The sequence below is a fragment of the Streptopelia decaocto genome (genome assembly GCF_964273445.1).
Source record: "Streptopelia decaocto genome assembly, chromosome: 1".
NCBI classification, from domain to species: domain Eukaryota; kingdom Metazoa; phylum Chordata; class Aves; order Columbiformes; family Columbidae; genus Streptopelia; species Streptopelia decaocto.
The window spans coordinates 52,570,076-52,586,170 of NC_138663.1; the positions used below are offsets into that span (position 1 = coordinate 52,570,076).

At 36.8% G+C, this 16,095-nt stretch overlaps 1 protein-coding gene across 8 annotated transcripts in view; it reads left to right on the top strand.

Annotated features, from left to right (window-relative positions):
- Window positions 1-16,095, top strand: part of PPP1R12A (protein phosphatase 1 regulatory subunit 12A) — a 116,392-nt gene that overhangs the window by 77,538 nt on the left and 22,759 nt on the right. For 5 of the 8 annotated variants that reach the window (XR_014186681.1, XM_082076180.1, XM_082076182.1 and 2 more), the window contains exons 9-15: window positions 1,102-1,229; window positions 4,539-4,754; window positions 6,212-6,306; window positions 9,121-9,243; window positions 11,022-11,183; window positions 11,632-11,808; window positions 14,634-14,724. Coding sequence is in view for 7 of the 8 variants with exons in the window: in XM_082076180.1 (XP_081932306.1) it covers window positions 1,102-1,229; window positions 4,539-4,754; window positions 6,212-6,306; window positions 9,121-9,243; window positions 11,022-11,183; window positions 11,632-11,808; window positions 14,634-14,724 (992 nt within the window). In the remaining variant the exon portion in view is untranslated. Of the gene's footprint in view, window positions 1-1,101; window positions 1,230-4,050; window positions 4,168-4,538; window positions 4,755-6,211; window positions 6,307-9,120; window positions 9,244-11,021; window positions 11,184-11,631; window positions 11,809-14,633; window positions 14,725-16,095 lie in introns of all 8 variants that reach the window. The other 3 variants (XM_082076184.1, XM_082076185.1, XM_082076186.1) reach the window with 3 other exon arrangements.

A 16,095-nucleotide genomic window follows, 5' to 3' on the forward strand; every position in this document is an offset into this window, starting at 1 on the left:
ACTGCATCATTAATTATTCATAACATCAGTCCACCTATGTCCATAACTAGATTTCCAGTCATAGGTTGGTACTTTGCTGAATTTGAATGTTAGATATGAGAACACTGTAAGAAAACATTGCATACTTTCTAAATTAACTGCTCCTACGCTCTATGGGTATTGTAGATATAAAGGCATGTTTGTAGTAGGGCAAAAACCAAAGGGGATTGAACCCCATGTTGCTCCAAACTTTAGAGATAGGATGTAGCATCCCACTCCAAAGAATATGCAATTTGAATGGGTGAAATAGAAGTGAGATGTAAGATTATGAAGCTCAAGCAAGTGCAGTGACAACAGTTGTTGTGTCACAACCATGACATTTTGGGTTTGTTTGTGTAAAAAGGGTTAAGGTACACAAACAAAAGACAGAGGAAGAAATGTGGGCAGGAAGGACAAAGCAGAGGAGGATAGAGTAGGTGAACAGGGAAACTTTGGTAAGAAAAACAAAGGACAAAGCAGGAATGAAGCAAAAGCAAAGTCAGAGCTCTAGAAGGCAAGTCTCTCAGCTCATTCTACTGACCGGAATCCTGGGCTGGATTCTCTGTGCAGTTAATTATTTCATTGCGCTCAACATACACAGTTATCCAAGCATAAATGTTTTACTTTGACTTAGCATCTTCTGTAGTTCAAATTAACCATTACATGCCAACATACCCCCTACTGTGGAGGCTGCAGAATCTCTCTAGAGGTTTTCAAGACTTGACTCATTGACGTTCTGAGTGACCTGGTCTGTGTGTAATATTGACCCTGCTTTCAGCAGGAGGCCGAATTAGGATCTCCCGAGGTCATGTTAAACCTGAATGAATCTGTGGTTCTGTCTCTGCATCTCTGAGCGTTATTATAAAAAAATGTTTGTATATGCGTGAGTGTTATGGAAAAAAGATGGACCTAACTAAGATACAGATTGGGAATGAGGTGGAAAACACTGAGGAATAAATAATACAATGCCATTGGGAAAGTTTGCTCTCAAATTTGTTCAGAAGAAATTCAGCTCTGTGTTGTAGAAATGAAGAAATTGTGAATGAAAAAAATTAAAATTAAATTCTTGTAAATATTTTGCAGATAAGACCAAAACCTTAGCAGGTGTAACTAATAATGCAAATACCACAAGTACACAATCAGGATCAGTAGCTGTGACAGCACCTTCGGTAGCTGGTGGCCAAGGAGCACCTACATCACCTGTTAAGAAGGTAAAATAAAATATCTTTCTTGTGATATTAGATCTCTGTTCTTCTGTGTTAGTATACATTTTTTGTTTCTTACACAAAAAGTAGATTGGGTTATCCAGTGATTTGATGAAAATATGCCCCGATTCTTAAAATATTTTGCGTTTTTCTGCAGAAACTGTTTCTTTTAAATTTTGAATGGTTTTGATTGGAGGGATCTAAAGTACAAAATAGATGAACATAAGATCCTTTCAAAAAAGCAAAAATCTGTTGCACAGTGACTGGAATTCTTGTTTTTCTGAAGCTAAACATTTTTGAAAGTCTTTTCTTTGTCAGACTCCTCCAGAATTTTTAGAAACTACAATTTCAATGTCTCTCTCTCTGTTCCTGTATTTGTGATGCACTTAAGGAAGGCAGGTGTGACTAAGGTACTTTCAGGAGTCCCTGGAAGTTCAGCTAGTGCTTAGGCACAGAATTTGAAAATTATACCTGAAATAAGAAGTGCCGTAGGTCCCAACTGTGATTTCAGTATGTTTAGGACCTCACGGGAAGAGCTGGAGAATTGAGACACAGGATTTATTCAATGCACAGCTCCAAAACACACCTACCAAAGCCATATTGCACACAGGAAGCTTGTTACAGCTTGATATGAAAAGTTAATTGGAATTAATTTTAGTTTTGGTTATCAAAGGGAAAATATGTATGCCTGGGGCAAAAAATTACAGTAGATAATAATGTATAGTCAGTAGTTGATATACAAGTCAAATATTTAGAATATCTAAGCAAACTGGATAGTAAGCCATTAAGGCTTCCTTTGTCAATTATTACAACTTTTCTGTACCCATGATAATGAAAGCATAACCCTCTACTGATGTTTCTGATAAGTGTGCTCAGGAGGAACAGTAGCCATAATATACTGAAACCAGAGTAGGGAGAGAAGATGTACTGCTATGTGAATAGTATGTGTTTTATTTAGTTTATTGGAGTTGTACTTTCATATTCACAATAGAACCTAATGATGTTTCATCTTACAAAGTATAATATAACAGTTGCCCAACTGCATCATATTATGTGACACTGTACAACAGGGTTGGGCCAACCTTCCTTATCCCAAGAGCTGCTTTGCAAAAATTATGACTGATGTCCGTAAGATTTATCTTAAAAAAACACATGAGAGCGAGAGGGGAATCGTGGGCATGGCTCACGGGCAGGAATGACTGCCGCTTCCCCTCTCTGAGCTCTGCGGCTGGGCAGACAGCTGGATTCCATGGTGGCCTCGTGACATTAATCTAAATGGTTCCTGCTGGCTCAGTAAGGAATTGCTGTTCTGTGTCATGGGAGCTGCATTTGCATCGCTCAGGAGCTGCGCAGAACTCGGGAGCCACAAGTTCTCCGTACAAGCCATAGGAAATGCATGAGGGAGGGACAGCATTGTGAGTGATTGCTGTTTTGCTAGCTGTGCCTAACTGGAATGAGTCCAATACAGAGTGAGGATTTTACTGCCGGGAAATAGGCCTACTTTATATAGTTTATTTTTTAAAATCACTTCGGTAATACAAGCATTTGTGACAGTTGGACAGTATAACCGATACGCTCTCTACCCAGTTTTATTACTGCACTTAGAATCTCCAGCGTGCAATGACAATTAAGATATCTAACACTTCAAACAGTTCATTATTCATCTTGAAGTCAAAAGTTTCCTAGCTTGTCCCTTCCAATCAATTTATTTCATATTATGGAAAAGCCTTCTAAAGTGTATGACCTTCAGCAATAGGACATTACCAAATTGTTGCTAACTGTGCTGTGGCTTGATATTCCAGAGCTGAATGATCAAATAAACATGTTTTTTTTGGTATGTGATTAAATGGCACTGGGGGGTAAGGGGGAACTTTTTTTATAAGAAGAAATGGGTATGATTTTAAGCTGAATGGTAATCTTTTATATATAATTAATACACTGGCATTTAGTTCTAATTTTATTATGCAGTTCTATTGGCCTTAAACGTAAAAGGTGCAGGTTAAAAATAAACTGCAGTTATCTTTCTCATACTATGTATGAAAAATTTAGGGCCTTCTGTAGCTACAAAATAAATGCACATTCATGTCAAGACTGATCATCTTGTAACGTGGCACGTACAAGTGATCTAGAGAAGGAGTTGGAGCTCATATCAATGAACAAAAAGACTTGAAAATCTTCTTAGTAATGACAGTAAAACAGCACCTTAGGTGTGATCTTCCACCTACCCTTGCAACCACCTTTTCAGGTTTGTGCCATCAGTGCTACTGCAGCTGCTCTTCTGCTCTTAGCCCGTAGATGGCCAAGCCATGTGTTGCTCACAGGTGGTGCAGGTGCTGTGTACCAAGCTTGGAGTGGGGTTTTCTTCACTCTGTATGGCATTCAGTAATTCTGCTTTCTGTCTGAGGATACTCAGGAAAGGCCAGTTTGGGGGTGAAGGTGTGGGTTTGTTAGCTAAGCCAACATGGGATGTGCTTAAGGGATATGAGTGAAATATGATAAGAAGATTAGAGATATTTTAGTGTGAATCTTCAGTATTCTCAACCATATGAGAATGCAGTCCATGGACCTTGTTAGGTCAACAGGCTTTGCTGTCCTCTTCTGTGCAAACTGTAATTCTGTCTTTGAATTAGCTAAATCTGCTGTGTTGTGTTTAAAAGGAATCTGTTACTAAGGTTTTAAGTCTCTTACTGCTTTTTGGTATTTTGTGCTGTAATGAACAGCTACATAACATAAACGTAGGAACAAACTGTGCGGTTTTAAAACAACCTTTTGTTTCTATTTTCCATTCTTTCAATCTTCATCTTTCTCTCGTCTTAACTGGCTTTAGTCTGATTTCATTCCTCCTATCATGCCTGTCGTGGAGTCAGTAGATCCTGCATCATGGAGGCAGGGCTTGCGCAAAACTGGCATTGTTCTTGTGCCCAATAAGGCTGAAAAATCTCTGGTGAGGTTCTGGTGTGCACAGCTTTGTGTACAGGTTGCAAAATAACATATTTAATCAAAATGTTGATACTGGATTTGCATGTTTCTAAGTTTGCATCTCATGATCACAGTGTGTATTACAAAGTGTGGGTTTTTCTAACGGTTAGAGGAGTAGTATACCTTGATCAGTCTTACATTTCTTATCTCATTAACTAATTTAAGAGATGAGTGTATAGGTTGTCTCTCACCACAACTCCCCTACGAATTGAACACTTCTATGATGATTAAAAACGGTTGTGTTCTCAAATCTCTGGAAGGAGCATGAATTACCACAGTTAATGTAAATTAATGATGTAAATTAATAATGTAAATCCATGTACATGTGTTTTATAGTTTCCAACATCTACAACCAAGGTTTCTCCCAAAGAAGAAGAGAGAAAAGATGAATCTCCTGCTTCGTGGAGGTTATGTCTTAGAAAAACTGGTAGTTATGGTGCACTTGCAGAGATTACTGCTTCCAAAGAAGCTCAGAAAGAAAAGGACTCTGCAGGTGTCATGCGTTCTGCTTCAAGTCCTAGACTTTCCTCTTCGTTGGACAACAAAGAAAAGGTGACCATGTTCATTTCAGTGTGAAACAACGTTCTGAGGAACTGGTCTACCTTCCTTAGTATAGATGTTTATGATGTATCGTAGAAGTAAGGTTGTACTACACATCTGTTCTTTACCAAAATCCCAAAAAGTTAAATGGTGCTGCTTCTGCATAGTCTTTTTAAAAGTGTAGTATGCACTTTCATCATCTGGTGACCAGGTACATAGATCTGGGGCTTTCCCCTTTTTGAAATTTGCAATGCAAGTAGTAGTTTTTACAGTTAATGGGGATCAGAGGTTTGATAATTTCAGCATCACTTGGAGAGTGATGTTGAAAGAATCTTATAAAAAAGAGACTCCTTTTTTGTATTCCATAGTCATTTTTTATTTACAAATTTTAGTTCTATAATTAAACATGTGTACATAGAACCAAGTGAAGGAGTGATTTGGAACAGGTGACTGAAGAGCATAGAACTTGTGGTTGTGTTTCAAGCACAGATGTTTAAATGTTTTCAGGAGTAAGAAGTGTAGTGTAGTGTAGTGTAGTGTAGTGTAGTGTAGTGTAGTGTAGTGTAGTGTAGTGTAGTGTAGTGTAGTGTAGTGTAGTATAGTATAGTATAGTATAGTATAGTATAGTATAGTATAGTATAGTATAGTATAGTATAGTATAGTATAGTATAGTATAGTATAGTATAGTATAGTGAGCGGCGGAGAAACAAGCTGAGACAACTCAATGTGAGTGATAAAGCATAGTTCACTTTATTAGTTCAAACAGCGCATACTTATAGAGTCTACAATAATTATGCCTACTTGTCACTCACTAATTGGCTTAAGCTCTAACGATTACATTTGCATGGTCCTCCTACTTGCGGCTTGCTAGCTATGCATGTTTTCTTAAAGTTATTTATGAAACTCTGCCAAGGTCGCAGTGTCCTTGCTGTTCCCTCATGATCAGCAGTTTCTGCTGAGGCCTATTGAGGCATTGAGGCCTAGTTAGGCTAAGCTCCTAAATCATGTCAAACCGCTAACTTATCAGAACAAAACTCTTGTTAGAACAAACTCTGGTCGTGCAACTGCTCCATGGATTCATGTCCTTTATCTTTAAGCCACTCCCTAACATAGTATAGTATAGTATAGTATAGTATAGTATAGTATAGTATAGTATAGTATAGTATAGTATAGTATAGTATAGTATAGTATAATATATAAAAATACTGAAACAGTTGCTTTCAGTAATCAGTGTTGGAATTGTACTGCAGCAAAGCAGGAAAAAAAGAAATTAAGTCATTTGCATCACTAGAATGAAAACAAAGAGATTCTTCTTCTCATTGTAGTCCTTATAATATTTAACTGAAGTTTAAAACTCATTTTTATAACCAGGTCACAATAAATCCAGCTGAAGTAATAATGATGATTTTCCAGCAAATGGCAGTGTAATCAATAATAGTAACACTTAATAAAAAATACATGTCTTTCAGGAGAAAGATGGAAAAGGAACTCGACTTGCATATGTTGCACCTACAATACCAAGACGACTGGCTAGTACCTCTGACATTGATGAAAAAGAAAACAGGTAACTCTGAAGTTATAATTTCTGTTAAGTATAAAATGACTGGATTTTAGAGTGGCTGAAAAACTTACACATTTTAAGACAATGCTAATTTGTAGCATTATCCTGCTCTATAGATTATGCTAATCCATAGGGTAATCCAATTCCTGATGGGTTTTGATTTTGTAAATTATAATGACAAATTTTTAAATCAAATTTATTATATGTCAAGAGCAGAACTGGGCAATGAGTGTTTTCTTCTTGCAGGAGAAAAGAAATAAAATCCAAAATATGAAGTCATAAACTTTAAGCCACTGAAAAGTGGTAAAAACATTTTACTGCTTTGTCTTGAGCCATAGGTTGCTGCTACTGGGCTCCATCATTACTTTTGATAATAAAAAAATGCTGTGTTTCTTACAGTCTTTGCTTAAAACCAAATCGTACTTCAGCAATTATTTACAAAAATTATAGTTAAGTTACAAAAGCCGTTCTTCTGTTTTTCTTGCTTACATCTTGACCTTTCATCTTCTTTTGGAGTTTTTCACCCTCTTTGCTAATATTTCTTGTGTAGCTTTCAGTATAAAAGAAGCAAAAAGTTTTGGTGCATCGGCTTGTTACCTGTTAGGATTTGTGGTACTTTCCTGGCACATTTACATTGTCATAAGCTTCCTGTTTTTCACTTCTCCCCTTTATTGAGGTTCTTCTTGGACGTTTTCGTGAGTTAACATAGAATGCACAATACAAAACTTGGAAGTCTCCTTAATGTCTTGTTTCTGTTGGATCGTATCTAGGTAGCTGAATGTTGGATGAGCTGAACTGAAAATCCTCTAATTGCTCAAAATGTGCTACTATAATCATTGTCTGCAAGACTGATAAATTTCCTTATGTCCGAGAGAAACTTCTCTGTTGCTACTTTGAAAGTGGATCATTTCAGCACAAACACAAGATAAATACTGGCTTTTCTTACACTTGCAGAATACTGTTGTCTAGGGATAGTGTCTGGGTGACAAATTTGGTCTCGAAATGGGTGTATTCTCAAAAACTCTTGGTCTCCAAAAGTATCTTAACTAGGTGATACCTTAAGATTGGGACAAAATATTTCATTGCAATTTTACTGATGCTGTTACTGTTTGTAACAAAGGAATTAAATTTCACTTTAGTGTTGATGTTTATTTGTGTCCTTGATGTGCAAATCGTAACCATCATGGCTTATTCACAGACATAGTTCCAAAAGTGGGTACAAGCAATAGTATATTTTTCTTCATATGCACTGAGCGAACTAGGTTCATCAGTCTTGTTAGTCCCAGTGCTGACCAAGCAATCGAGCTGAGAACTTTGTGTATTCCTTGGTTTACGAGAGATGAAGCCTACTTTTAGGTCAGCGTATTTAGGCACTGAGCCTTTGCCAAGGGTATGATGTGGCAGACAATCCACTTAAAACCATAAGAGATTTTTGACGTTTAGTCTGACCTTCTTTACCTGTTGAATTTAACCATCTGCCCTGTAGGCACCTTAATAAATTATTGTTTCTGCCTTTGTCCCAGAACTTTGTCCTCGTTGCTTAGCTAAATGCTGGCTTTGTGTTTGACCTGTCTGAACACCTGCTTGTTTGTCTTATCGATGATGTGGTGTAATCCAGCTACATCCTACTGTGAGTAATGGGAAGGGTTTCAAGATGAGTCCCAGCTGAGCTGTTAGATGAACAAATCTCAGACATGCAGCCTCAGTCAAGTAGCCAATGCTGCAGCAAAAGTGCTGAAGTCTGTAGTGTCTTGGCAAAGTGAAACCTTCAGTAATTATGAAAAATCTGTCATGCAGCAGGACCTTTCTGTGATAGATGGTGTCTTGGAATGTGTGTTTCTCTGTGGTATTAAGAAGTAACACTTCATTGGCCTGTGTTTGGTAATTTTTTAAAGTTGTTACCGACTGCTAGTGTAAATTTATGTGCAGAAAGAGGTACATGCTGAAGGACAAAGGTATACATCTTTACAAAGTATTGTTTCGTTTCCCCTCACAGACCTGGTTGCATTTTATGTATAGTTTTGTGAAATACAATTTTTTTCATCCTTCTATCTGAACTTTACTTCAAATCTGAAGCTGACGTTTTTATTAGAATTTCAGCTTTTTGCATCTCAGTCTCAGTTTTTGGGGTAGTTTTTCTAAGCAGATTTTTGCAAGGTTATTTCTTGCTGCTATAAACTGCAACAACAGGCTGGAAATTCCTTATGACTAAAGTAATGTCAGCTAGTGATACGTGGCAGGCCGCTCAGGAATGGCTACTGCAGGCCTGTTTACACTAGTCTGCAGAATCATGAGTTCTAAAGGCTAGTCAGCTTTTGAACTTCTTCTTATAACATCCAAGAATGAAGATCCCATGAAATAAGTTTCTAAAAAACCTGAGTCTTCCCTTTATTGCATTCAATAATTTCAGGAGCAAACAGGAAAACCTCTTTTTTGAGAAAAACAAAGCCAGCAATGATCATGTATAAAAGCCGATGATTGATTTCATGTTGATTAAGTCCTCTTTAGCATTTTTTCTTTTGATGCTGCTCTTCTGTTATCTTTCTAACAGTGCTAATATGAACGTGGTATTTTTCCACAGGAGCTTGAAATGATTTGCCATAAAGGTCATTTTATTCCTGTTCTGCACCGTTATATTTAAGTGTGTTATCTTGAGTTTTAATCTTTAATTTTAAACTCCTTTTCAGCTCACAGCAAGAAACAACCTTCCCTGCTCATTGCAGGGGGTTGGAGTAGGTGACCTTTGAAGGTCCGTTCCAACCCAAACTGTTCTATGAGTCTTCATATGAGTTTGCTGAACTAAAGTCTTTTTTACAGGGACTCATCTGCTAGCTCGATACGTGGTGGCAGTTCCTACACCAGGAGAAAATGGGAGGAAGATGCCAAGAAAAACAGTTTGAATGAAGGTCCTACATCATTAAACACAGGTTATCAAAGAAGGTGTGGAATTTTCTCTTTTTTTAATCAAAATAAGCTGACAAAAGAAACAAATTCAAGTACTGTATCACATTTTTAAGGACAGTTAAAAATTGAATGGTGACATATTGAAGTGTTGTTCATAACAATTGCAAAGTATGCACTTATGCTGATGCAATGCTCATGCTGATTTTAAAGCTACGCCATTTTTACTAGTTTAGACTGTTGCAGCAACTGCTATATGATTAAAATTATATACTTACTTTTTCCTACTGTTTATTTCAGTTTGAGGTTCATTTGACTCTTTCCAGATTAGTTCAGTAGCCAAAGATAACTATTTTAAATGTTGGAATGCAAGTAATTCGGCTTGGTGTCTGAAAAGAAAGGGGGAAAAATACTGTCTATGTTGAATTTTGGGTTTTGTATGACAGTATCAGAGGTCTTGGGCTGCTCTCCAGAACTTAGCTGTGCCTACATTGGCTATCAGCATCATAGAATGCATACGTGAAAATAATTATCAGATGTGCATGGCTATTATCTTGCAGGATCTTCTCAGAAGGAATCGCATCCTGGAAATATATACATGGTTAACGTTACTCAATTGTGTAGTTTCAGTGTAGCTATTTGAGTGAAGTTCTTCATTGGAATTAGTGGAGCAATATCTATCTAAAATGAATAGATCAAAAGAAAGAATTCACATAGCTAAGCTGCATCTTGATATGCGCTGCTGATGTATGTAGTGATAACTAGTTAACCTTTTTTTTAGTCTTGACGTTGATGTTGTCAGCGGCATGTAGTCAGGCCGTTTCATACAGCGTAATACATCTTACATCTTTGTTAACCTCCTGTCTTAAAAAGAAAACTCAGTTTTCCTAACTTCAGGTTTGGAAAGATGTTGCACAGGTTTACTGTTATGGAAGGAAAATATCAAGATAAGAACAATCTCTGCGTGTTAGCTTTTATTGATATTTACACTCTACTCGTCAAATAAAATGTACTCGATCACTTTTAAAGTGCATGTGGTACTTTAATGGTGTAGTTGTTCTTGTACAGTTATTTTTTCTTTGTCGTTATAGAATTTATAGTGATAGAAAAAATGATCAATTGCAGAATGACGAATAAGCATCTTTCCTTAAATCTTTTGCAGTTAGTAATATGATGCTCTGTCTGTCCTAACTCTAAATTCTGAGGTTTAGTAATGGGCAAACATCTTGACATGGTAATACAAAATTTGTTCAGCCAGAACCTATGGATAAAAATGTGGAAACCACTGTGTCTTCATTAAAACTTCAAGAACAAGGGAAAAGGCTGAGTGGGAGGTTAATCTTTCTGGAAATTAATAAAGTTTAAAAAAAAAAAAAAGGGCAGTGAATTTAATCGGTTGAAAATGGTAAGAGGAGTGATATTGATGACATTTTCTTTTCTGGCAAGCTGTGGAGTATAATTCTGCATTTTCTGAGGTATTCAGTGTGGGGGAAACAGCAGTTTAAAAATGGGAACACGGTAGGTGTGATCAAGACAGCCTTACATAAACCAGTGAGATTTCATTCTTTATCTTCTCTTCTTGTGGAGCAATGATCAGGACGAAGGGACATTTCTGCTGCCTTCTGAAGTCATAAGTTGAAAGTCCTAGTCCAGGAGATAATGAAGAAAATGCTTCTTTTCCCCCAGAAGTTTCTAAGACTGAACTGAACCACAGAATACACGGGCAGGAATTTAATGGATCCTTCACAGCTTTATGATGTTTTAATGAGCAAAGATAAGTGATACAAATGCATCCATTGTATGTGTCTCTCTTTCAGTGGCTCCTTTGGTAGAAGACAAGATGATTTGATTAGTTCTAATGTTTCAAGTACTGCATCAACAGTTACCTCTTCTGCTGGTCTTCAGAAAACACTGCCTGCCAGCGCAAACACTACTACAAAGAGTACAACGGGTTCTACTTCAGCAAGTGTACAAAGCAGGTAATGGCACCAACACGCTTCTTTCTTTCTTTTTTTTTGTCAGGTCTACTATGTGCTTATGTACGTGCATGCGTTCTTGTTTAGTAGATCCTGGGGCTCTGGATTTTTTCACTTTCCTTTTAAATTTGTATTGATTTTATACAATTTGGCTCAAAAATTCTGAATGGCTTTCTACTGTAAAGTGATGGCCATCTTGGTATAAAAGAATAAATCCAATGTTAGAAGGGTGTGAAAAATAAAAATTCAATTATTGTGAACTGCTCAATTCTTAATTGATTCAATTTAATAGCTCAAGTTGAGCTTTTGTAGTAGAGACATTTCTCAGCTTACTTTAAAAAAAAAAAATCCATCCCTCAATTTACATGTTATTAGTTGTTTAGTAAAGTGCTTTCATTGTTTAGCTGTTTCCTTTTCTCTTTTTTTGTGTTTGCTGCTCGTTATGCTGTAGTACCTCAAATCGTTTGTGGGCTGAGGATAGTACTGAGAAAGAAAAGGACAGTGTTCCTACAGCAGTGACCGTTCCTGTTGCACCATCGGTTGTAAATGCTACAGCCACTACCACAGCCATGACCACAGCTACTTCTGGCACTGTGTCCTCAACATCAGAGGTCAGGGAGAGACGGAGGTGTGTAAAGGTCCTAAGAGTAACATTGCTCTTGTACAAAAGTTTTTTTTTTTTTCTTATGTAAAGGAATGTGTTGGTTACCACAAATTCGGGTAGTACACTACATAATGCAGTGTTGTTTGCTTGCTCTGTATTGGAACAACTAGCAACATGCCTCAATTTATGTGAGAGCTTAGTGCTGGTAGAGGCCATTCATGAAGTTTAAACTTTGATACTGTATATTTTTGACTGGCCTGGGGGTTTCATTTGACATGCAGCATTTTTCTATTTTTATTTCTGTTAATAGATTAAATGGGTCCTCTTAAAAATACCCATAATGGAACTATGTAAAAACACTGAATTAAAAATAAGAAAATCAATAATTTGTTACTTACTACAAGTACCTTGCTACTGAGTGAGCTACTGTGCCAGTGGCAGTGTATAATAAATTACAACATAGCATTTTTTTGGTTATTTTTTATGCCTGACACTACTGAGAAAAAGTATTGAACCCAACACATTCTGTTTATTTCTTTGCATCCTTTAGGATCTTTTCTACTTGAAACATAATATACCGTTGTAAATGCAATGGATTAAGAGCTATTCAGTATAAAGAATGAGTAAGAAGCTGATGTAAATCTTATTTGAAGACTATGGTGTTTTTTCTGTTACAGTTACATGGAGGATGAGTTAAGATTGGCGCATATTTATGTTTCTGTAGAGTTGTTACCTGCTATTTATGGATCAAGGCTGTTAATTCTCTTAGCTTTCTCTGGGTTCTTCTTGTGGATATTTGTAAATGTTTATCCTTTAACCCTTCTGCTGAAGTGCAAGTTCAGATTTGTGTGTTGCTCCCATAGCAGGTTCGAAATGTAACCCATGTATCAGTGCCAGATGTGTATCTCTGCATGTTCATGGAGGTGATGAACCTGTTGATTGTTACAGAAGAAACCTGCATTCTTTTGGTTCACTTGAGGCTGCAACAACATTTAAAGATTCCTCATAGCTTTAGGCCTATTTAGGGCAGCGTGTTTTCCATAGTCCTCCTTTCACACCCAAAATTGAGATGAAGTAACTTCTATGAAATGACTCAGGAAGTGCCTACACGTGCTTACAACTCATTTCACTAACAACCGTAGTCGGAAACTTTTTCCATAGCAAAATTTGACTGAACCCAACAAATCAAAAGCAAAACCAACAAAATGCATCTTTTTTTCAAAAGTAGTTCCAATTTTAACATGCAAATGATATTTCAGTCTGTAAGAGCTAGAAAAGCAAGGAAAATCAGAATTAAGGCTTTTGCTGTCTCGTTTGCTCTCACTAGTGTGTCTGTACTAATGCACATATACGATGTACATTCCAGTTACCTTCAATTGGCCTGAAATACTTTATTTTATCTGACTCTGGGCCAATTGTGTAATACGCTGTTGCAGATGCATTCTTGCATATTCAAATATCCATTGTATCTTAGAAATCAGCAAAACTGGAATAATTACTGCGTGCATATGAGAAGGTAGTGCTCTAAATATCAGCACATGCACATATATGTATCTGCGTATACAGATACATATATGTGCATGAGTGTGTATCTGTGTATGTTTATATGCACATAAAAATTTGTCTGTATATGAAAGATTATATGCTAAATATTTTCTTAAGAAGTGAAGTTGGTTAAGCCACATTTATAGACTGTAAATGTATATTTAGAAAGTATGTTTGAAATAGTATTTCAAAGAACATTTGGAAAGTGAGGATATTATTAACTGCTTCTAGTGATTAAGCATGTAATGGTGCATCCTTTTGGAGTAGCTGAGGAAGCTATATTCTTTACCTAATTTTTAGGATTGGTTTAGAGAAACAGGGAAGAGAATGACAAACTTGAATTTTAAATCTTTGTATCAGGACTAATACCTCTTAGGTGAGCTGTGTGGCATATTATAGGGGGTGCTGGGGAAGGACACTTGCTACTCTGCTGGTTGCTGTATTGGCAAGTTGAGGGTTTTCCTTTTCCCTCCATGAGGTGTAAATTATTTCAGATTTCTTGAAGGGTAGGCATATGTACACCAGTTAATAAAGAGTAACTTATATGGAGTAATTTGTAGCAGTTTTTGGGCCCTACAGATTACACCTGCTCTGCAGTCAGAACCTCCTCAGTAGGAAACATTTCAGGTCACGTTTGCTGAAGCATCTAACAGGCACCATCTTCCTCATAGAAGTAGAGCCTAGGGCTCTAGGCAAATGGAAAGTCTATAAAAATGCTGGAAATCAAATTAATTACAGTGGTATTTTTTTAAGATGTGTCATAAGACGGGAGATGTTTCTACGTTTGTATTTATAGCAGCTAATTATAAATATTTTGCTGTGTTTTGGGGGTAATTTGATTAATAGAGGTAGAATATGGGTAGTAGTTCATGGGTCTGTGTAAATGAAGTTATTTTAAAACTTAAGATTGTTTTAGAACTGGTTTTAGTTTGTGCTAAGGGTGACCAAAGAACTGCTCATGCCATAGATAAATCTCTGGGGTCTTTTACCCCTATATTAGTAGACTAGTGAAATAACCAAAAAAGCTTAAGTTGTATTTAGAGAAAACGGTAAAAGGAAATCTAAAATAACTATGAAAACACTGTGTATTTTAATTGAGTTCTAAGGCTGCTATCTTGATGAATAGATCATTACGATATGGTTTAAGTGACTAAAAAGTAATCTGCCGTACATAGTTAAAGATCTTCTTCTAACTGCTTTGGGTTTCAGTCATAATGTGTTGTGGGTATTTCTTTTTCCTGACCATTTGATACATCTGTAGAAAAACTATGGTTTGCCAATTTTGTTTGTAATTAACTCTTTAGATCATACCTCACTCCAGTACGGGATGAAGAATCAGAGTCCCAAAGAAAAGCTAGATCCAGGCAAGCAAGACAGTCTAGAAGATCTACACAGGTATAGTTTTATTAAACCTTCTATATTTATGGAAATGTACACATGTAGCTCCCTGAGAACAGCGAAGTTGTAATTTCCCACTAAGGCTCCAAATAAATTGATGGGTCTTCCTGGTACAAAACAACTTTCACCAGATGAAATAAAGCCTCTTTTTTTCCCCTCTCTTCCTTGAAGACTTTAAGACCCTTCATTGTGTACTGAAAGTTCCTGCTTCTAATCACTGAAGAGTGACTTAATACAAATTCGAAAGCACAAACTCCTCCACTGAAAGGAAGTTTTTGATTGCATTATGGTAACATGGCTTCCTTGAGTAATTGTATCTGATGTTATGCAGATGTTTAAATCTAGGACTTTGAATTCTTCCAGAACTAAGAGCTCTATGCTTCTGACTGAAGACTTGATACTTGAGAAACAGGCATAGAGTACTGTATTTATTTTCATTTCTAAGTCTCTTTCCTGTGCATGGACTATTGAACATAATGTGATTGAGATGACCAACATATGGATAGCTAATAAGATCCATGGCATAGAAAAATATACATTCAACCTAGTTTGTGTGGACACGGAAGAGTACTAAGGAAGAGTATTTTGTTACTTGCTAATAATCTAGAATTTAACTGCATGTCTCCTTTCAGCATTTCTTACTTTACTGATACCGATTTTGATACTGAATTGCAACCAGTGCAATCCTAAGGTAGGGAAGGATGTCACAGTAGCAAAACAGATTATCTCTAAATGGTGGTTGAATACTTTTTGGGCAGTGGAGCGGTTACCAACCGCTGTCCTCTGGATTGTATCTCTCCATCTCTTCTTCTGTCTGCTGACAAATTGAGCATAGTTCCTGGATAAAAGAGCACAAAGAAATATTCTAGCCATCACCCTTATCTGCTGTAAGACTGAGTCTATATCTGCCTTGTTTACTGATGTTACTTTAAAATCTTTGCAGTTTTAAACCCCTCAAATATTTCTGTTTACCCTTCCTGTTGAGAGATGCACACCACTTGATACAACTTGATCTTGCTGGAGTTCTTTTTTACCTCTTGATACTATTTCAGAGCCCTGAGAGATGGTCAAACCACAGGCCAACTATTGATGAATCTTTACAGTGAAGAAACTACGAGGAATTACTGCATTAAAGCATTTTCAACACAAAAAAGCAATTAAATAACTGATAAGCTGCAAAGTTGGCTTTGAAGAATAGGTTATGAGGTGTTTTGAGCAGCTGAAAAATGCACTTGAGAAAAACTGTCTTGAAAATGGTTTGCTTTCAAAACTATTTTTTAGCAGCAGAATAACAAGGAAATAAGACATTAATTGCAACTTTCTCTGATGCTGTCAGTGCCATTTTCTGTGTTGTTGGCCTGAAAATCC